The sequence below is a fragment of the Carcharhinus amblyrhynchos genome, chromosome 12 (assembly GCF_965287045.1).
Source record: "Carcharhinus amblyrhynchos chromosome 12, sCarAmb.v2.hapA, whole genome shotgun sequence".
Taxonomy (NCBI): Eukaryota; Metazoa; Chordata; class Chondrichthyes; order Carcharhiniformes; family Carcharhinidae; genus Carcharhinus; species Carcharhinus amblyrhynchos.
The window spans coordinates 26,787,898-26,810,788 of record NC_137335.1 but is presented as its reverse complement, the minus strand read 5'-3'; the positions used below and the strand labels follow the sequence as shown (position 1 = coordinate 26,810,788).

Genomic DNA, 22,891 nt, shown 5'->3' with positions numbered 1-22,891 from the left:
GGACTTATTAGCTAATATCAATTAGGATAATAAAAACAGAAAATGCTGGATAAACTCAGGTCTCGCAGCATGTGGAGAGAAATAGAGTTAATGTTTCACATACAAATAACCCTTCTACAGAACAATCAGAGTACTGTCAGAGTAAAAGGAAAAGAAGGGGATGAACTGAGTTCAAGAAAACCTGTTTGAACAGCATGCTCTCAGCTCAATAAGAATGGAAGCATTACTGGATCTGGTACTGGGAAACAAAGTGGGAAAAATGGTCCAAGTGTCTGTGGTAGAACATCTGGGTAAAAATGATCATACTATTATAAAGGTTTAGACAAGTGATGAAGATCACTGAACAATCTAACATGGAACTAAATTGGAAGAGGGCTAATTTCAAAGTGATGAGAAGAGATCTAGCAAGGGTAAAGTGGAAGAAGAGATTGACAGGAAAAACTGTAACAGGACAAAAGATGAGCTTTAAAGGAAGAGATTCTTCAGGTACATTTCAAGAAAGGCTAAAAGGAGACAAGTGTTTTTTGGATGATGAGGGAGACAAAGAATATGATGAAACAAAAAGGGCAGCACAGTGGTTAGCACTGCTGCATCACAGCACCAGGGCCCCAGGTTCGATTCCCAGCGTGGCTCACCGTCTGTGTGGAGCTTGCATGTTCTCCCTATGTCTGCGTGGGTTTCCTCCAGGTGCTCAGCTTTCCTCCCATCGTCCAAAGATGTGCAGGTTAGGTTGATTGGCCATGCTAAATTGACCCTGTCAGGGGGATTAGCACAGTAAGTGTGTGGGGTTACAGAAATAGGGTCTGGGTGGGATTGTGGTTGGTGCAGACTTGATAGGCTGAATGGCCTCCTTCTGCACTGTACGGATTCTATGACTCTATTCTATGACTCTATTCTACGATGCAGATCAGACAAATTCTTCAAGTGAAAACCAGGTCAAATAGATTAAGAGGAAAGGTAAAGAGGAAAGTGAGACTGGCAAAGAGAGAGTATGAGAATAGAATGACATTCAACATAAAAGAGAATCCAAAAACTAGCATGTAAATAATGAGTGCATCCTATTCAGGACAAAGGAGGAAAGATACATTTAGGGCACAGAGAAAGGCCAGAAGACTTAGAATACTTGAGTTCTTTGTTCTGCATTTATGAAATAAGAGGAATATGACAAAAAATATTGAGAGAGTTGAGGCAATTGATGTGAAAATTGAAAGGGAGGTGATGCTGGAAAGGCTCGCTTTACTCAGGGTAGATAAGTAATCTGGTCTGAGTGGACCATATCACAGATCGCTGAAGAAAGTGAGGGAGGAGACAATGGTAAGGCTTACCTTAATCTTTTCAATGTTCCTTGGATACTGGAAAGTGCCAAAGGTCTGAGGAGTGGAAAATGTGACATCCTTATCAAGGAAAAGTACAAGGACTGGCCAAGTAACTACAGGCCAGTCGTTTAACATCAATAGTGGCTTATGAAATCTGTACTTGGGGGAAAAAAAAATCAACAGGCAGTTTGAATGGTTTGAGTAAATTAAGGAGGTCCAGCCTGGATTTGTTAAAAGGCAGATTGTGCTCAACTGCTCTAATTGAATTTTTTGAATCAACAGAGAAGGTTGATGAAGAGAACACAAAGTCATTTATGGATTTTACAAAGTATTCGACAAGGTACCATGGAAAAGGCTAATGCACAAAATTAAGGCTTATGGAATTAGAGTCAGTGTCCAATTTGATTTTTAAAAATTGGCTCGAGGACAGAAAGTAATGAAAGTCATGGTAGATGGCTGCTTTTCAGATTGGCCTGTCATACACTATGGTGTTCCCAAGGGTCAATGCTAGGACTACGGCTTTCCTTTGCTAACTATGAATGACGTGCATCTTGGAGTATGGAGTAAAATTTCAAAATTTGTCGATGATACCAAAGTTGGCATGGCAAACTTTAGAAATCATTTGCATCAGGCCATTGATAGGCAGAAAAGTAGCAGATGGAATTTAATATGGAGACATGTGAGATGATACATTTTGGTAGAAGAGATTAGGAGAGGCAAAATTGACGTAATGATGTAATTCTAAAGTATGCAGGAACAAAGAGACTTGGAGGTGCATATGATCAAGCCTTGAACATCACAGGACATACTGCGAGAGCAGTTAGCAAATCATGTGGGATCTTGAGCTTAATGATCAGAGATATCACATACACAAACAGGGAGTAATGATGAAACTTTGGGAAGCTCAGGTTAGGTCCCAACTACAGTATTACATTCAGTTTTGGTCACTACACTTTAGGAAAGTTTTGAGGGGGTGTAGAGGACGGTTCCAGGAATGGGGGTTTTAGTTATAAGGTTTGATTGGAGAAGTTGAGGTTCTTGTTCTTGACCAAAAGATGGAGGAGAGATTTGATAGAGCTGTACAAGATTATAACAGGTTTACACAAAGCAGATGAAGAAAAATCTTCCCATTAGCTGATGGCAGAAGGAGAAGGGGGAGGGGGGGGGAGGGGTGGCACATTTAACATTTTGGGCGAGACCAACGCAGGGGAACATGAGGAAGAACTTTTTTTTAACACGGCAAGTGATAATGACCTTGACCTTCTGTCCACCATGGTCGTGGAAGTGTGAACAATCTATGATTTCAAAAGAAAATTAGACACTTGATGGACATAAACTTGCAGGACAATAGGGATTGAGTGGGGCAAGTGAGACTGACCAGATTGCTCCAAGGGCAGGCATGGAATCAAAGGGCTGAAAGGCCTCCATCGACACTATAAATGACAGAGATGCTGTCAGATCTGTCAGGTATTTTCTGTTTTATTTCAAATTTCCAGCACCCAGAGTATTTTCCTTTTTAACAATGCTGCTTTATTTGTAAGCAATGTAATTAATCAGGCTAAAACGAAAACAAGGGGTGAAATAGTGCAAACATAACTTAAAGCTTGAAATAAAGCTTGAGATCATAATTTTAAGAATCTTATAAGTGAAGCTACTGCAATGCAATGAGTTTGTCAGAAATTTCGTACATCCCTGAATATTCATATTTACATGAAGCTCATTAAGAATCAGGTAATTTAAAACCTTGCATCTCTAGGTGAGAATCTCGAAAAAATAAATGGGGGCTTAACTCAACCTACATTAGAACATAATGTATTACTGTGAATGTCAGAAATCTGTTACCTCTCCCCACAAGCACTGCCTGATCTGAACATTTCCAGCATTTTCTGCTTTAAGCTCGACATTAAAACCTAGCTGCTTGTAGGTAAGAACATGTGAATATTGTGCAATTGGTAATAATCTTCCCACCTACTTGGGCAAGCACATTCTCTTTCTTCATCCCTTTTCTTTCTCCTAAAAAGTGATACATCTTCTGAATCTGAGGAGTGGGGAGACAGCCTGCTTCTAGGTCACTGCTGGTATCACCCTTGCTGCACATCAGGCAATTCACAAATTCAATTTGCTGGGTACAACCTGTCCAATTTTTCCCCTTTGATTGTGGTCGGTAGCTGTAATCTCATGACAAAGTGCAGCAGAGATTAGTTCACTAAGGTAGGTTCAAGAGGCAGTTAGATAAATTCAAGACAGAAAGGAATATGTTATACCAATGGGATTATATGAATCAAGTTGGAAGATTGCTCAGGTGGGTCATAAACACCATCATAAACCTTAGGCCAACAGGGTCATTTCTGTGCTGCAAGTTCTATGCAAGAAATTTCCACTGGGACTGTGGAATGCCCTCACTTGCCCACTTTATAATGCAGTATTTACAGTGATTCAAGACAACTGATGAGCTATTTCATTCTTGTGAATCTGGTATGCTTCAGCAAAGAGACTATGCTCTGTTAAACATTCTAGTTTAAAAAGACAATACTAATGTAACAACTATGCAAGGGGTTTGAATAAGTTACTAACCAGAGGATAAAAGGTCCGTGGAGTTCACCTCTATTACCCTGACATCAGTTTACACCTTATCCCATACAGATGATGCTGGACGAAATACGCACCATCACAAATAGCCTCGAGACAAAACATCCTGAGGCCTTGCTCATTGTGGTCGGGGACTTCAATCAGGCCAAGCTCAAGAGCATACTTCCAAGATACCACCAATACATCTCCTGTTCCGCCAGAGGCCCAAACATTCCATACAGCTGCTACACAAACATCAAACAGGCCCACCACTCCATCACGAGCCCACACTTCGTCAAAACAGACCACAAGGCTGTACTCTTGCTCCCAGTGTACAAGCAAAATGAGAGAATCTGTTAAAGTTGTGCACTTTTGTTCTGAAGAATCTGGTGACCACCTATGGGACTGCTTCAAGTCAGTAGACTGGTCAATATTTAAAAACTCTGCAACCAACCTGAATGAGTACACCTCTACAGTAACTAACTTCATTTGTAAGTGTGGAGAGGATTGTGTGCCAAACAGGCAAATCTGTGTGTTTCCCAACTAGAAACCATGGATGAACAGGGATATCCACTGCTTGCTGAGGTCCAGGTCTGAGGCATTCAAGTCAGACAACTCTGACCTATACAAGAAAGCCAGATATGATCTATGGGTATCTAACAAAGATACCAAAAGACAGTACAAGATCAAGCTAGGTCCCAGGCTAGCCACACAGATTCCCATCAACTATGGTAAGCTCTGCAACACATAAAAGGCTATAGGATGAAGACATGTAAAATCACCAGCATTAATGCACCCTTCCCCAATGAGCTCAGTGCATTCTATGTCCATAGTGAGCAAGAGGTCAGCAAGAGCCCTGCAAGCTTTGGATGAACCTTTATCCGAGGTCACCATTGCAGAGCAGCCTTTTTGAAAGTCAATCCACAGAAAGCGACTAGTCCAGATGGGGTACCTGGACAACGACTCAGATCCTGCGCTGACCAGCTGGCGGGATATTCGCAGACATCTTCAACCTCTCTTTACACAATGTGAGGTCCCTATCTGCTTCAAGATGAAAAGCCATGCAGCATGCCTTAATGACTGTCGTCCGGTGGCTCTGACATCTATCATTATGAGATGCTTCAAAAGGTTAAGTCATGGCGCAAATCAATTCCGACCTCCCAGATTGTCTGGATCCACTACAGTTTGCCTATTGCTGCAACAGGTTCACACAACAAACAACATCTCCCAGGCTCTACACTCAACCTTGGAACAACTAGGTAACAAAGGCACCTAGGTCAGACTCCTATTTATCAACTGCAGCTCAGCCTTCAACACCATTTTTCCTACGAAACTCATCTCCAAACTCCGTAGCCTGGGGCTTGGCTCCTCCGTCTGCAACTGGATCCTAGATTTCCTAACCCGCGGGCCACAATAAAAAGGATAGGCAACAACATTTCTTCCATGAACATCCTCAGCACTGGTGCCCCAAAAGGCTGTATCCTCAGCCCCTTACTATAATCCTTATACACCTAAGACTGCGTGGCCAAATTCCCCTCCAACTCGATTTTCAAGTTTGCTGATGACACCACCGTAGTGGGTCAGATCCCAAACAATGATGAGACGGAGTACAGGAAAGAGGCAGAGAATCTGGTGAACTGGCGCAATGACAATAACCTCTCTCTCAATGTCAACAAAACAAAGGAGATAGTCATTGACTTCAGCATAGTGGAGGACATTCCCCTTTCTGCATCAATGGGAACAAAGTGGAAATGATCGCAAGATTCAAGTTTCTAGAGTCCAGATCACCAACAACCTACGTATGGTACGCTTTGTCTGTACCGCGCGCAAGAAACAATACTTTTCACTGTATACTAACACATGTGATGATAATAAATCAAATCAAATGAAAATGGGGGCAGGGAACATAATAATAGTGAATGGGTGAATAGGGCTAAATAATGAATCAAGTGATTTCTTGAATTAGTCTTGATTATCTAGGGTAAGGGGAGAATTTCCCACTTGCTTTCCCTCCCAAATCTAGTCAACATTTTATCTGCCCTTTTCACTTCTCCCAGAGCTGGCAGAAATAAGGGAAATAATTTTGGGGCATATGGATGATTCTACTAGCTGATGAACAGGGATAATATCAAGGTAAATTACCTAGCTTCCTTTATTCAAACATCTTCTAGGTAATACAGGAAATTGACTGACTTTCAAGCAGGAAGAGATGGCCCTAAAAAAAATGACATAGCATCAAGAACTGACCTGCAAAAAGAGAATGTTCATTAGTTGACAAATAATGCTTTAATGAAAATTATTCCAACCACCACCTTGATAGGTGCTGTCCAGTAACTTTCCTGAGACTAACATGCTCACGAGTTAATCATAGATCAACTGGAATAATCTTCAGCCCTAACTTGAAAGATTTTGTTCCTGCTTAATGGTGAGAATGTAAAATAAATTCAACCAGTATATTGGCACTCTCCAGTTGGAGTGTGTCAATAACAACTGACATCGTACAGCTCACACAATCAGTTACAGACCTTTCCAAGTTCACCAAATCTTTGAAGGCCAAAGGGGCAGTAACTCCTTTTGGAAAGAAAAGTTCCAATGCTATAGTGGGCAAAACATGTGGGAAGATGGAGCACTGCTGACACAATCTATACATTATTCCAGTTGGGTAACTGTGTTAATGGCTGTGCCACCTCAATTGCCCCTGGGGCGCAGAGGTACAGTTCTGTATACACTAGCCCCTCAACTAGTTCGGAGGGCAAATGCTACCAGAATCAAGGAAAAGTTGCAAGCACACTGTCATTGCAAAATAATACTTGGTCTCACTATCATCACTTGTGTTCTATCCTTAGAACCTGATAATGGGAAGAATGGTTTAGTAAGGAAATGCCTGCTGGAACAATTTCCAGTTCAATCCCCGATTTGCATAATTTCATCCACTGGAAAGATAGGGCAGCAATCAGTTTACATCAGAAAAGGTAATGACACGTCTCAAAAACATGCCATAGAAAAGGAAATTGAGCACTCAGTGCAAAGTCAAAAATATCAAAAACAATTGACAGAAATGTTAGCTTACTTTAAGTTATGTCAAAACATTGGAATAAAGAGAATCCACTCATTGGACTATTAACAAATATTTTAATACACAGTAGGAAAAATATTATTTGCTCCCATGTAGTCAGTTTTCCAATTTTACTGAAGGGAAAGCATGTAAATACTATTGCAGCATAGAGCAATTCATATTGCAGTTTGCCTGAAGTGTCTGATCTACATGGTATTGAGTCTTGCAATTTCCTCCCCCCTCTGCCAAAGGTGGGAAATCATATCTGTGCATGGATGGCTCCTTACAATAGCTGCGTGACGTGATCAGTCTTCAACTGCAAGTCTGGATTGGGTCTGTCACCGGACCATTAAACTTAAGGGCAACTTCAGTTTATTGTTTCTCCCTCCCTATCGCTTATGACTGATGAGGCCTAAAGTTGGTAGACCAGCATCTCCCAGCTGAGACCGAACACTAATGCCATACACCATGCATACAGCAGTCATTTGATTACTCTTAAAAAAAAATGCTCTCAATTCCATTCCAAGCTCTCTTTTTTTGAAGAGGGGAATAAGATGAAAGGATAGCTTACATCAAAACATGTGAAGTAGCATCACAGAATTGTGTTATCACTGTGTGAACAGCTCAATGCCTTAACCATTTTCTTATTCAGTACCATTTTTGCAGTTTAAATAGTGTATTTCAGAGGCATCTCTGGTCGTAGCAGCAGAAAAATGAAATATAAAGCATAGGCATGCTCCACAAATTAGTACACAGATTACAATCTAAAACCAGAATTACAGAAAATCAGCACAAACATTCTTGTTTTAATGATGGCAATTACTAATATACAGATGTGCATAAATATGCTGAGGTATTATTGCAGAGGAGAAATAAATTCCTCAAAATATTCAGTCGAGTTCCAAATATGATTTAGATTAAGCAAACCTTTGAATATAGACAGTTTTAATGCAACTAAGCAGTAAAAAACCAACACTACGTGGACAGCTTTTGCAGAAGGCATCCAGAATTGGTTTCAGTGATAGTTTGATTGGATATGACAATTCCATGGGGCACTTCAATTCAATCCTTCATCACCTAACTCGTACTAAGGAGAACACCAAGTACAATCTGATTTGATTGCAAATTGATCAGCAACAAATTCTGGGATTGTGTAACTATACACAAGTTATCCAAGAGACTATTTTTTTTGAAGGCACTTGCTTGCTTTAAATCTGTACCTTCCCCATACATATCAATTTTCTTGCCTCCCAGTCCCATTGGAACTGGCCAGGTTACTGTCTCACAGGTGCCTCCTTTAAGTGAGGTTTGTTTATACAAGAGCTTCAAATCTGACAACTTCCAGATTGGCTTCTCCCAGTAGCTGAATTGTACCCAATGTGCAATAAGTGCTTTCAAAAGATGGCTGGTGACATACACCAGTTTGTGCACCTATTTAAAAACTGGCTCAAATTTATTCATTGTGCCTGCAGTTCAGCAAAGTTTGATGCCCTACTCTTGAATTAGCTGACCTCACGCCAGGCTCAAATAGGCCTCAGCACTCTTAGGCTGAAGGATTCCTGCTGCTGAGTGACCTTTGTTGGAAGTACACCTGGATGGACATTTTGCTAAGAGGAGGATTGGGCACTCCCCTGGAGGGTTAGGCTGCCAACATACAGTGTCAAGGGCCATGATTAATGGCTACTCTCACAACGTACTTCAGGACACCTTGGAGCCAAGCTCGAACAATGAGTGAACTAATTCACGTGAGGAGGGGAAGAAAATGTATCAAGAAACTCAGCAAGAAAAATAAAAAATAAATTTGCCCAGTCCATTTAATACTACAATAACTTTTAATCATACTTGTAAGTAGCTATCCAACTACCTTTAACAAAAATACATACCAAAATGCTTACTAACTCAAACAGTGAAAATTGATCACAAATGCTGCAAAATCTGTTTATGAACATATGTACAGTTTGTTATATTTATAACAGCACATGAACATTCATCTGGGTGGCTGTAAAATGAAGACGTGTGCATCAAACAATGTCCTAAAAGATCAAGAGCACACTGAGAATTCATTCTTCTGTGGAAGCCTACACTAGAACAAATCAAAGTCATTTCTGTGTTAGTGCAACAATATTCTGTAACCGAAAAGAGTTATCTTCCGTCAGAGTCTGTCTTGGTCGGGCATTGTTCATGAAGGTGCCTCTGTTGCTTTGTGTTCCTGCCCTTTCTTCCCTTTGCTTTGTGTTTCACACAGTTTAAGAATTACATTGCGTATTTCTTCTCGTTTCTTTTTAACTTGCTGCTGAGGAAACCAGTCTATCAAATTCATGGGCAGCTCAAAACTTGGAATCGGATTCTGTGGATAGCATAGTGCAAATATTAGCTCAGCGGCGAGACGCGCAGGTGGGGAAAAGACAACGTCCTGAAGATATCTGTATGCCACAGCACCTTTGTAGCTACGCTTTATTAACTTTAGCTATGCCTCTCAAAAACAACTTGCATTCACAACTCTCAGAAGCATTATTAGACAACATTTAACAGTCACATAATAAAACACAAGGGCAGATGACTCAATGTTTAGTGAAAGAGATAGGTTTTAAAGGGTCTCTTAAAGAAGCAGAGAGAAGTAGAATGGTGGCAAGGTTTAGGGGAAGAAATTCCACATTTCAGGGGCCAGACATCTGAACACATGGCTGTTAACAGCAGAGCACTGAATTTTGCATGAACATTCAAAATTGGCGAACACAGAAACCTCAGAGTTGTGCGACTGGTGTAAGGATACAGGGCTAGATAGGGAGAGGAGAACTATGGAGGAATTTGAATAAAAAAGGAATTGAGAATCACGTCACTGCTGGCAGCCAACGTCCCTCAGCAGTGATGGGTGAATGGGATTTGATGTGAATTTGGATAGGGTTAGCAGTGTTTTGGCTGAGTTTAAATTTAAAGATGATACACCAAGAACATAAGAAATAGGAGCAGGAGTAGGCCATCTAGCCCTTCGAGCTTGCCCCGCCATTCAATAAGATCATGGCTGATCTGTCGTGGCTCAGTTCCACTTTCCCGCCCTCTCCCCATAACCCCAGGAAAGCCCCCAGGATACTACAGTCCAGAGGTAACAAAGGCACAATTGAGGGCTTCAGCAGGGTCCAAGACAGATGATGTTAGGGAGATTGAAGCAGGTGATCTTGGTGATGATATGGATCGAGTCAGCAGCACGATCCAGATTCAAAAGAGTTCGCAATTCAAATTTCCTTTCCGAACAGAACCTCAAATATGAAGAACTAAAATGGCGTTAGTCATAAGAGGTCCAATTTATTTGCGCTGAATGTTAAAACCTTTTGAAAATAAACAAAGGAGGTGCTATTTCAATTCTTTGATTGCCTCAGCTAAAAAAGTTATTTTCAGACTATCAGTCTACAATATTCCTCAATATCCTAAATGCTTGGCTGAATGTTTTGGTATTGGTTTGAGATCTTTGGTTTTTTTACTCCTATTGCAATTCTCCAATAGTTAGTTTACATGCAGCAGAAACAAAGTTATTAAGGAGTGTAAACAATATTGCCAGCAGTGAGTTAGTTGGTTTGGTCTAGTGGGTGGCTGGGGATATAAATAAGCCAGGTCTTCCACTACTAATTATCTGGTGGCCTACTGCTGGTTAGTATGCTTACATGAATAAAACAAAATTGGGCCTGCTGGTGATTAATCAATATTCAATGCCCAGGTGGGTTACTGGTACATTATGTATCTCTATCTAAGCAACTCAAAACCTCCAGGAGAAGAGGATCAAAAGCGAAAGTGACTAGTCAACAACATAGCTGCACATGAAATTAAAACCTCCCTTCTTTCACAACAGGCTTCTGCTCTTCTCGCAACCAGAGTAAAAGTTGATACCAACCTCAAAAAAACTTTCTACATACTGGAGGATGTATACACCACAATCGCTAAAGTTGTCTTGCTGAGGAACACGAGGATTGGAGCCCTTAATCACGTCTTTGGTGAAAGCCCTCTTGCTCGCTTTCCTCACTTCCCATTCTACTTCAAGGTATCTGTTCCAAGAACCAATAAAGAGAGTCAAGTGGGGATATCCCTGTTAGAATCTTAAAAAGCGTAGGAGTGATTTTCAGAATAGCTCTTACTCTCGCAGGATCTTAACCACGTTTGCACGGCTTGGTCCACGTAAAGAGTCCATGATGAGAATACATGGCCTATGAAAAAGAACAACAATGTGAATATGAGAGATTAATTTGGTTATGGCTGTCGGGTGAGAGAATGTCATGGAATTTTAACTCCTGCCATGTCACATTCTGGGATATCTGAAGGCAATGTAATTGACTGGTTATACTCCTTATGAATTTTCCACGAGACAGGGATTTCTTCCATTCTACCATACTGGATTCCTTGCTCAAATATACTGCCACCTTTATATGAGAAACACAGCTGGTGACCATTTTGTTGGACACCTTTATTCTGGCTGCAAATGTGACCCTTTGCTTACTCAGACCTGAAGATAAACACCTACCATTAGTCGCAATCAAGTTCAATGCAAGCTGCAGGAATAATATCTTCTTTTGCCTGAGCTCCTGGAAACTCTCTGATATGAGGTTATGTTTTTCCAATTTTAGATTATGGTAAACTCTTTTTGGCTCAGAGACAGAGACACTGGGGACATGACATTTGTTCACAATGGAAGACAGCCAGCCTCACGATGTGGAACATTTGTCTGAGCACCCTGCTGACTGCAGGGAACACAGGACGTAATTAAGATCTTCCTGATCTTTTCAGTCTGCTTCACACCTGCATTTTTTCAATTCCAGATTTCCAGTACTCATTTCCTTGCATTGCTCTCCCACAGTCCTTTCTCCTCCCAATCTTGGAAAAAATGCTCTCTCAATGAATTTATAATTTTACTTTCAAAATTCAAATTGTCTAACCGTTAGCCTTCATTCTTGACATTTCTGCAGTTACCAGTCTGTTCAATCACATCCTCATCTTTGATGCCTTAGTCCCATCAAAAATTGAGTTAGCAAGGCAATATCAGGCCCTGCTCTGAATTATCAAAATTTCTCAATGTTACATGGAATGCAAAGGTATTCCCTGGGTTCTTTTGTAATCAGAATCCCTAAAGTGCAGAAAGAGGCCACTTGGCCCATCAAATCTGCACTGACTCTCCGAAAGAGCATCCCACCCAGGCCCTCTCCTCCAACCAGGCAACCCCATGCATTTTTCACCATAAATTCACCTAACCCACACATCCCTGGACACTATGGGGCCATTTAGCATGATCAATCCATCTAACCTGAACTATGGGAAGAAACCAAAGCACTCGAAGGAAAGCCACGTACATAGGGGAAGAACTACTACTTACAGGGCGAAAAGCTGCAGTATGCAACGGTGCAGAGGGACCTGGGGGTCCTTGTGCATGAGTCGCAAAAACCCAGTCTACAGGTGCAGCAGGCGGTCAGGAAGGCAAATGGGATGCTGGCCTTCATAGCGAGGGGGTTGAATATAAAAGTAGGGAGGTCTTGCTGCAACTGTACAGGGCACTGGTGAGGCCGCAGCTGGAGTACTGTGTGCAGTTTTGGTCGCCGTTCTTGCGCAAGGATATTTTGGCCTTGGAAGGAGTGCAGAGGAGGTTCACTAGGCTGATACCGGAGTTGAGGGGTTGAGCTATGAAGAGAGGCTGAATAGACTGGGCTTGTACTCGTTAGAGTTTAGAAAGATGAGGGGGGATCTTATTGAGATGTATAAGATGATGAAAGGGATGGATAGGATAGAGGTGGAGAGATTCTTCCCGCTCAGAAAGGACAGCAGGACTAGAGGGCACAGCCTCAAGATAAAGGTGGGGGGGGGAGCAGTTTAGAACAGAGTTGAGGAGGAACTTCTTCACTCAAAGGGTGGTGAACCTCTAGAATTCGCTACCTGTTGAAGTGGTGGAGGCTACCTCGCTAAATATATTTAAGACGCGGGTAGATAGGTTTTTGGTAGGCAAGGGGATTAAGGGTTATGGGGAGAAAGCGGGAAAGTGGAACTGAGCCACTTCAGATCAGCCATGTTGTTATTGAATGGCGGGGCAGGCTCGAGGGGCTGGATGGCCTACTCCTGCTCCTATTTCTTATGTTCTTATGAACATGCAAACACCACACATTTAGACACCCAAGGCCGGAATTGAGCCCAGATCCCTGGTGCTGTGAAGCAGCAGTGCTACCCACCGAGCCATCATGCCATCCTCATCTCCCGCAGAATCATAGAATTCCTACAAAGAGGAAGGAGGCCATCCTGCACCGACAACAGTGCCACACAAGCCCCATCCCTGTAGTCCCACTTATGAACTCTGCTAGGCCCTCTGACACTAAGGCGCAACTTTGCTTGGCCAATCAACCTTACCTGCACATCTTTGGCTTTTTTGCAAACTATTTTCTTCTACCCCTTTCCCATTTCCTCCACTCTCACCAACAAACGAGGAGCTCATGGTCTTTTTGATCACTAAGGTGGAAACCACCTGATTAGCTGTTTGTGCCACTTCCCTTTCTGCCACTAGCCCAAAGATCTAAACTTTATCTAAGGTTCTCCTCTACCCCATCTCTGACCTCTTTCTTATTTATCTACTTTATCACCCATCTCCATTCACGTCTGTTCTGAGCTCAAACTTGTCCATGAGAAGACTTTATTCAATCTTATTCCAACTTACTCCCATTAAACTGCTGACTACCCAACCTCCTATCCTGGCTCCCATTAGTTCACAAAAACATTTTCTCTCTCCAGGTACTGAACTCCCCCCACCCTCTCCCCAAAATCTGTCATCATCACCCCTCCTCAAAAAGGCAACCCTGGGCCCTCCCAATTTACAAACAGGCCCATCCCCAACTTCCCTTCCCAAAGTCCGCAAAATGTGCCTAGCCTTCCCAGAACTCCATATCTGAATCCCATCCCTCTAATTGGGTACCCCCTCGCCCCCACTCTTAATGTCACAAGTGGCATCCCAAATGACTGTGACAAATTCTTCCTAGTCCTTCACAACCTGGCTACACTTTCAACATGGTAGACAACAGGATCCTCTTCAAAAGCAACTTCATTGCCATCCAGCCAAGTGGGGCAGCGCTCAACTGGACTTCATCCTTATTTATTCAATCACGGTAAGAGATTAATTGGCAATGTCTTCCTTTCCACTCCTGCACTATTACCTCTGATGTCCCCTAGGCATCTATCCTGGGCCTTCCTCCTACTTATCATCCAAAGGCTGCCAATCAGTGAAGTGAGTTGAAAACAAATCCTCAGTTTCTTCATGCACGCTGATGACATCCACTGACCCTCTCAAGCCCTCTACTATGTCCAAATTGCTTATCTGGCATCTAGTAACGAAGCAGCAGAAATTCCCTTCAATTAAATATTAGGAAGAACAAAGCCATTAGTGTCAGTGATTATCACACTCTCTGTCCCCTAACCACTGACTCCATGTTCATTTCTGGAAAATGTATGAGGGTAATCCGGATTGTTTGCATCTTGGTTTTATATTTGACCAAGTTGAGCTCCTGATTACACATTTATGTCAACACAAAGATCACCCATCTCCACTTCCCTAACATTATCCTATACTGCTCTCACACCATGATACCTACATGCTGAAATTCTCATCTATGCTTTTGATATTTCTAGAGTTGGCTATTCCAAAGCACTCCTGGCTGTCCTCCCACATTGTACGTTCCGTAAACTTGGTCACCCAAAACTCTGCTATTCATCTCCTGTTAGCAGCAAGCAACCTTGTGCTTGCTAACCTAAACTGACTCCTCTTTAAACAAAGAGATCTTAAAATTCTCATAGGTTTTAAACTTCCTCCATGGGTCTCATTCTTGTCCTTGTCTCTGTAATCTCTTTCAGACTTCCAATGCTCTAAGATACCTAGGCCCCTCTAATTCTGGCCTCTTGAGCATTCCCAATTTTAATTACTCCATTGTTGATCATTTTTTCAGCTCTGGAATTCCCTTCCCTAAGCCCCTCTTACCTCCTTTAAAACATTCCTCAAAACCTATCCCTTTGATGCCATTTGGCCATCAGCCAAGTTATCTCTAGGTTGTGGTTCAGTGTTACATCTTGTTTGATAGCATTCCTGTGAAGGGTCTTGGGGAGCTTTTCTACATTACAAGTGCTATGTAAAGACGTATTTCATGCCGTTATTGATTCCCTTGCTAAGATAATCTCGATAAATTTCTAAGCTTAGACCTCTTTAAGTAAGTCACTATATCCTTCATATCCTTTTTTCAGTTCAACCAAACAGTTCACTCATCTTTCAATAACCAGTTCTCATTAAGAGTCCACAAATGACATATAACCATCATCTGAGCTACTATCATGTTAAAATTGCTATGAAAGCAAACACTATAAGCACATTGCTGATTAGCAATTTTGTTAGCTGCTCTACATGAGTTAAATTGCTTTCTCCTTCAGAAAGGAATCAAGAAAATAAACTAAAGAGCTTTCTGATTCCTTAACTATGATCGAATTTCTGAAGGTTTCTCGGCCTCAAAAGAGTTTAGTAAGCTTTTGCCTGTTGAATTTCCTGTTACTCTGAACAAGGCATGATATCCTTTCAATTCAAGACGAAGTCAGCTGCTTTCAAGTAGATGGTATTTATACTTTGCAACAAATCTAGAGTTATGCACAAGTAGGCAGGGTGAGTATTATGTTTAAGATGACCATTTATGATAGTCATAAGTTCCCAATGGGTGCTATCACATGCAAGTGAAATACAAGGTCAGAGTATTCATGGCTGAAGGTGTCATTTCCAGGCACAGCTTTCATATCATGGAATATGGTTTCAAGGATTAAAAAAAAATCACTAGTTGGAACAGCCACGGCTTTAATATGCATGAATTTCCACAATCTGGTCAGGTAGGTTATCTATGCACAGTTTAAAATGGAACAGTGCTTGAATTGATCCATGAGGAAGGTAATTGATTCGGTATCTCCACAAGCTAGTGCTGTAGGCCAGGTTTACCCTGGAATGTTGACCCTACAGTAGTAATTCAAGCAAAAGATGACCCAATTCGGCAGGATCTTCGATATTTTTGCCAGAAGACTAATAAAACACAGCATCTTTTCCTGTTAGATAGATGAAGATAACTCAACTTATTTTTTTCTGAAAGGCATTTTCAATTCATGTAATTATGGCAAACACTTATACACAGGTGTAACCATGGCAGTTATCAACTTAGCCTGGACTTAGCACAGCATCAGTACTGGAGATACAGAGTGGAGGACCAGCTCAACATTTACAACCAAAATATACACTGGCAATCACTCCAGCATCTTAGAATAAACACTCAGCGGGAGGTTGGTTGGTAGCTCATTACTAACTGCTGAGAAAGTCAAAATATGAAATATCCTAATTGGCAAAGTTACCAACTCTGCTTCATGAGCAGACAGTTCCACTTCACACCATCTGGTTTTTGAAGGTGCATTCTGCACAGCCCTCCTGTAGTTATCTGCCCTTTTCAGCCTATCCCCTTCACATCTGTCCCATTCAGTTTCAGTGGCAAAATTAGTGAACAGGTGAAGGCAAAATCATGGCGATGACTTGTTCCAATTTGTTCTGTCCACCACTCATCTTCAAGACATCTAATACGATCAGTTTATTCAGATTCCTTGGACACTTCCTCTGTAACCCTGTTGTGTCAAGACACGATTACACATTTTCCCATAAAAACCCATAGAACTATCAACTAGGTTCAACCGGTCATACTGGAGTTGGGCACTTCTGAACTATTTTCAAACTAGACTAGGAGAGTGCACCTCAAATCTTCATCTATGAAGCCTTCGTGGTGACGAGAATTGTCATTGCGAAGAATTACAACCATGTCCCACATAGTTTAATTAGTGGCATGTTTCAACAATCTGATGATCTATATACTTCATGTCCTGGTGATCACAACACTATACAAGATAAATTATTTTAATTTCAAGAGACTGTTTATCGCAGAAGAAGCACTGATGAAACCTCTACAAGGACTGGCCAGATATGTAGGTCATTCGTATTGTTTTCTTGTGCATTAACTATGTAAATTACATTGTGAAAGTATATCATTTAAGTGTAAAATAGGAATCACATGTTAGTTCCATTATAATTTCTGGGCTGGCATCTTATGTGACACATAAGATAGAGAAGATAACATGGCTACTCCAAGATGACAGTCAGAGATACTAACATTTGTGCAACGACTCCTTGTCTGGACAGCAAACTCAGCTGAATCCATGTGTAGGATAACCAAACGATGAATATCAAACTCAAGTGCTGAATATTTCTTGCATCTCATTTAGAAGCCTCAGAACCCAAAACCAGATGAGGAGAAAAATTATCGACATTTGTGACAATTTTCAGAAATTGTACAACGATGAAAGACATGTCAGTAAGCAAACTCAGATACAGACCTATCCTACTTCACAATGCTCATGTACTCACTGTTTCGAAGGCTGCTGACCCCACGGCACACTTTCTGAAGAGTTGTCCTCTGCCATGCTCCCAGCTTCGTTGCTGTCCTCCTTAACAATAGAAATTCTACAATCACTATCAGGAATAGATGATCCTGACCAGCAGAATGAGTGAAATGTACAACATATGTAAGTCGCATTAAGGAGTTCACAAATCACCAATTCCATCGTATATCCCTTCACTAAGTACTCAGGAAATTTTAAATTTGATATTTCAAATTCTAGCATAAAAAGGGAACCCAAGATACTTAGAATTTAGTGTTTGCACGTAAGTGCAGCTAAAGAGAAGGTGGGCCAAAAAAGGAGTTATACCAGTGGAGGTAGAGGGTAAGGGCAAGCACCAAATTACAATTTTGCACCATAAAAATGAAGGTGCTGCCAATGTAGCAGCAAAGGACAAGCGCAGCAATATTGGGTAGCCAGGATGTACTAAAAGTTGGGGAGTCCCCAGAAATAGAAAAGTCAATAATTTAATCCTCCCCAGAGGCAATAATTGGGATAAAAGTAATTGGTATTTGGAAATGTGTGGGCGGCATAGTAGCAGTGGTTAGCACTGCTGCTTCGTAGCTCTAGGGACTTGGGTTCAATTCCTGGGTTAGGTCACTGTGTGTGGAGTTTGCACATTTTCCTTGTGTCTGCGTGGGTTTTCTCCGGGTGCTCCGGTTTCCTCCCATAATCCAAAGATGTGCGGGTTAGGTTGATTGGCCGTGCTAAAAATTGCTCCTTAGTGTCCTGAGATGAGTAGGTTAGAGGGATCAGCAGATAAAATATGTAGGGGTATGGGGGTATGGCCTGGGTGGGATTGTGGTCAGTGCAGACTTGATGGGCCAAATGGCCTCTTTCTGCACTGTATGGTTTTCTATAAACGAAAGTTAGCATAGATTTGATAAAGGCAAAATATGCTGATGAAAAGGGAAGGTTGATAATACGTATATGGACTTCAAAAATCCCTTTGACTAAGTATCACAAAGAACTCGTCAGCAAAATTCCAGTTCACACTGAAGTGACAGTTGAAGCTTGGATATTAAATTGGCTGAGAGAAAGAAAGCACAGAGCAGCAGTGAACAATGGCTTTTCAGACTAGAGGGAAATATGTAATGGTGTTTCCCAGGGATCAGTATTGGAACCACTGCTCTTTTTGATTTATACTGTTAATGAGCTGGACTTGGGGATTAGCACTTCAGTTTAAGGTTTGCAAATGACTCAACAGTGAGGAGGATAGTAATAGACTTCAGCCAGATATACTGGTAAACTGATCAGGCTAATGGCAGATCAAATTTAATGTAGAAAAGTGTGAAGTGACACATTTTGGTCAGAAGAACACAGAGAGGCAACATACATAAAATAATTTTAAAGCAGCAGCAGGAAACCTGGGGGGGTCTAGCAAACAAATCTTTGAAGATAGCAGGATAAGTTGAGAAGACAGCTTAAAATGGCATATAGTATTCTTGGCATTATAAATAGAGGCACAAAGGTATAAAAATAAAAGGAGATTGTTGTAAACTTTTATAAAACACTGATTAAACCTCAGGTGGAGTATTCTTGGCACCACACTTTAGGAAGGATGTCAAAACCTTAGAGAGGATGCAGAAGAGATTTACTAGAAGCATACCAGAACAGAGGGTAGTTAAGGTCAACCCACATTGTTGTGGGTCTGGAGTCACATGGAGGCCAGACCAAGTAAGGAGGGTAGTTTCATTTCAGTAAATGACAATTGTGAATGGTAAATAAGGAGAATGTGTCTTCTGTGACAGAAACCACAGGATACAAATTTTAAAGGCGACTGGCAAAAGAAACAAGTAACATGAGCATTTGTAAAAATTATTATGCAGCGAATTGATGTGATCTGTGATGCATGTCCTAAAAGGATGACGGAAGGAGATTCAATCAACTTTGAAAAGGAAATCAGATAAACAACTGAAGGAAACATATTTTCAGGGCTATGGGGAATGAGCAGGGAGGTGAAATGATTTGAATAAGCCCAAAAAGAGCTGCCTCCTCCTGAGCTGTATCTTTCCATGATTCTGAAAATGTAAGCACTATTCTACGGGGCTGACTTTTAGATGGATTTCAAGGCCACATTGGTACTGCCTAAGAAGATAACTGTTGTTCAGTTCAGGGGCAAATTGTTAAATTTTAAATGGAACTCAACCCATCTGATCACTTCATGAAATACCTTTCACAACAACAGATTGCATTTGTACAGAACTACTCACACAGAAGATAGTTTAAGTTAATTTAATTTAATGCAGTGAAAATAGTGGATAGTGCACACAGGACAAAAGGGAATGGGAAAAGTTTCGATGTCATGGATGGGTGACAAAATAGTTGAAGTGCATCACTTTAAACGTTTTGGAAACCTGGAAAAGTATCACAGTTGAAGGGAGCAGGCAGAAAGCTAAAGGTGACAGGAGCGCAATGAGTAAACGAGGAACTACCAATGACGGAGTGGAAGCCAGAGGAAGAGAAAAAAAACTAAAGGAAAGTAAAGTAGATGCAGGAAGACCATGGAGAGATTTGAAATGAAGAAACATAATTTTGAAGTCAATTCATTGGGGAACCAGGATCCATTACTGGGTTGAGAACATGCAGCAATGGAAGTGAAGGACAGTGCAATGACAATAATTGCAGTGCTTTGAAAAAGTTACCAGTTTACAGAAGGGAGAAGCTGGAAGATTGGCTAAGAGGACATCAGCCTTGAAGAAAATGAAGGCCTAAACTGGGGATTTGGTGGTGTAAAGTATTATTCAATGACATGGTGTCCAGAATGCTAATAAATTGTCAATAGTAGACGAGAAGGATCAACAAACCTTCTATGAACTCGCTTTCTTCAAATTTTGTTTCTGTGACAATGGCATTTGTTTTTGTAGTTATGAATTATAGGCTACATATTGAATACAAAGTATTGTGAAATGTTTCTGATAAATCCAAGTATTTATTTCTTTGAAATCCTGGCTGCAGTAAAAAAATATTTGACAGACTGGTCAATTCTGGAATATCTATAGTACAGTAACAGCACAATTCGTAATCTGCCGTAAAGCAGATTATCTTTTATCCATAAAAATATTATGAAAGAGTTGTACAAGTTATAATCTCACCTGCCTGTATTCCTGATCAGGCAAAAAGTCAAAGGAATCATCGTTGTCATCAGCATAACTGATTTGGATTTGCCTTAAAGCATCTGTTTTGAAATTCCAACATTCATTATCAGCATTTTTAAAACTGAAGCTTCTAAACAACTACATTACGCCCCTAGCTGTGACAATTAAGCAACTGATATTAAAACAATTCAGAACATGCTGAAAATTTGCATTAAGAGCAGTGTCCTTAAACCCTAAAATAATCAATTTGCTTTTGCCCTGCAAATTATCAAAGGAAAGTTTGTTGGTAAACACAGCAGCTGTTCAACATAATCCCGTTACAGAAGGCAGGGAGGGGTCAGGAGGTGTAAAGGTCAAATCTAGGAAATGAGCAGTGAGGCAGAACAATTAATAAACCTAGTTTTAAATTTATTGTTGCACCCCACAGTGAGAGGGAGGTAGGTAGGAAATGCCAGTTTTACAAGGCAGGTGCCTCCTTCAACACTCCTTGTGGATCAGGAGGAGAGGTCGTCAACTGTCCCTTCAATAAAATATCCAGCTAATCCCAGCCCCGATTGCCAATCCTGACCCAAACTAAATCAACCACGCTGTTCAGCCCATTGATTGTGGGCCTTTGGTGGCATGGCCCTTTTAGCAGGCGATACTTTGCAGGCCATGTGGCTAGTCTGGAATCAATGGAGTATGATCATGCAATCCTGGGCCTATCAGAACAGAGACCGTGCATCCCTGGGTTGGAGGCTGCAATTCAATTCAGTCATTGTTAGAAGAAGACCTGGATGATTGTACTGTAAATCCTTCGTTATATGTAGTTCTTCTCAATCGATAATCCTTTAGTTAGCTACTTGCCACATTGAGTCGCATCGAGTTACTACACTGGCAACAAGGGCGAATCTGGTCAGTCGTAGAATGGTGGCAATGCAGAGCTGCACCCATCCAGGCAAGTGGGGAATATTCCATCACACTCCTGACTTGTGCCTTGCAGATGGTGGATAGGCTCTGGGGAACCAGGAGGTGAGTTACAAGCTGCAGTATTCCTAGCCTCTCATCTAGTCTTGTAGCCACTGTTTATGTGGTGAGTCCAGTTGAGTTTCTGGTCAACGGTAACCCCAAGGATGTTGACAGTGGGGGATTCAGTGATGGTAACATCATTGAATGTCAAGGGCCACTGGTTAGAGTGTCTCTTATTGGTGATAGTCATTGCCTGGCATTTATGTGGCGCGAATGTTACTTGCCACTTGTCAGCCCAAGCCTGGATACTGTCCAAATCTTGTTGCATTTGAACATGGACTGTTTCAGATCATAACGAATAGTGGCGTAGGCTTGAAGGGCTGAATGGCCTACTTCTGCTTATATTTTCTATGTATGCTTCTATGTATATCTATTAGCATATATCAAATACAGATGCACTAAGCCACCTGCCACTGCCACGGACCATACTGCTGCCACCTGTTCCACAGGATACAGCATTGGATCTGCATTTTTTTGATATCCTGCCTGTCTCAGCAGTTCACATTACGTTGTGGACAGATAGGGGCCCGTTGCTTTCAAAAGTCAAGAAAATGGCACTTTGACAAGGCAGAGCAAATGAAGTTGTATTTGCAAAATAGGGATGAGATAACCAGCAAAGATGAGATGCTACTGTCAGGGGCCCCCGTCATCATACTAGCCCCAGAGCAATGGCTACTGCTCCGAGAGTTACATGAATGCCCATCCAGGTCAGAGCAGAATGAAAGTGATGGCCAGAAGTTACATCTGGTAGTCCGGCATTGACAGAGAAATTGAACAAATGGTTGGGCAGTGTGAAAGCTATCAGACCCAGTAAATATCATCTCCACCAGTGAACATGCACGCTTAGGGGCAGCCAAGCCATCTGTGGTTGCAGCATCATGTAGAATGTGCCAGGCCTTTTCTGGGGCATATGTTACCGATCCTAGTAGATGCCTATTTCAATTGGCTGGAATTCCAGCTTATGATGTCCACCACAGTTATGGCTACTACTGATAAACTGAGGTAGATGTTTGTGAACCATGGTCTTCCCAAAGAGTTGGCATCAGACAACAAAATAGCATTCACAACTGACGAAGTCTAATCATACCTGTCATATCAGGTCTGACCCTTACCAATCTGCCTTGAATGAGTTAGAACATAGAACATAGGACAGTACAGCACAGTACAGGGCCTTCAGCCCTCAGTGTTGTGCTGAGCTATATCCAAACCCAAGATCAAGCTATCCCACTCTCTATTATTCTAGTGTTCCATGTGCCTATCCAATAACCGTTTGAAGGTTCCTAAAGTGTCCAAGGGTTGATGGAATGAACTTTGCAGACATTTAGTACTTTGATGAAGAAGCAGGCTCACAGGCTGTTGCCATTCCAATT

At 41.5% G+C, this 22,891-nt stretch overlaps 1 protein-coding gene across 4 annotated transcripts in view; it reads right to left on the bottom strand.

Moving 5' to 3' along the window:
• Positions 1-8,138: 8,138 nt before the first annotated feature.
• Positions 8,139-22,891, bottom strand: part of senp6a (SUMO specific peptidase 6a) — a 132,779-nt gene continuing 118,026 nt past the window's right edge. For all 4 annotated transcript variants that reach the window (XM_080200271.1, XM_080200273.1, XM_080200274.1 and 1 more), the window contains 5 exons: positions 20,511-20,593; positions 17,384-17,463; positions 11,067-11,135; positions 10,826-10,976; positions 8,139-9,286 (listed from right to left, as the gene is read on the bottom strand). In XM_080200271.1, coding sequence (XP_080056397.1) covers positions 9,119-9,286; positions 10,826-10,976; positions 11,067-11,135; positions 17,384-17,463; positions 20,511-20,593 — 551 coding nt within the window. In that variant the 3' untranslated portion in view covers positions 8,139-9,118. The remainder of the gene's footprint in view (positions 9,287-10,825; positions 10,977-11,066; positions 11,136-17,383; positions 17,464-20,510; positions 20,594-22,891) is intronic.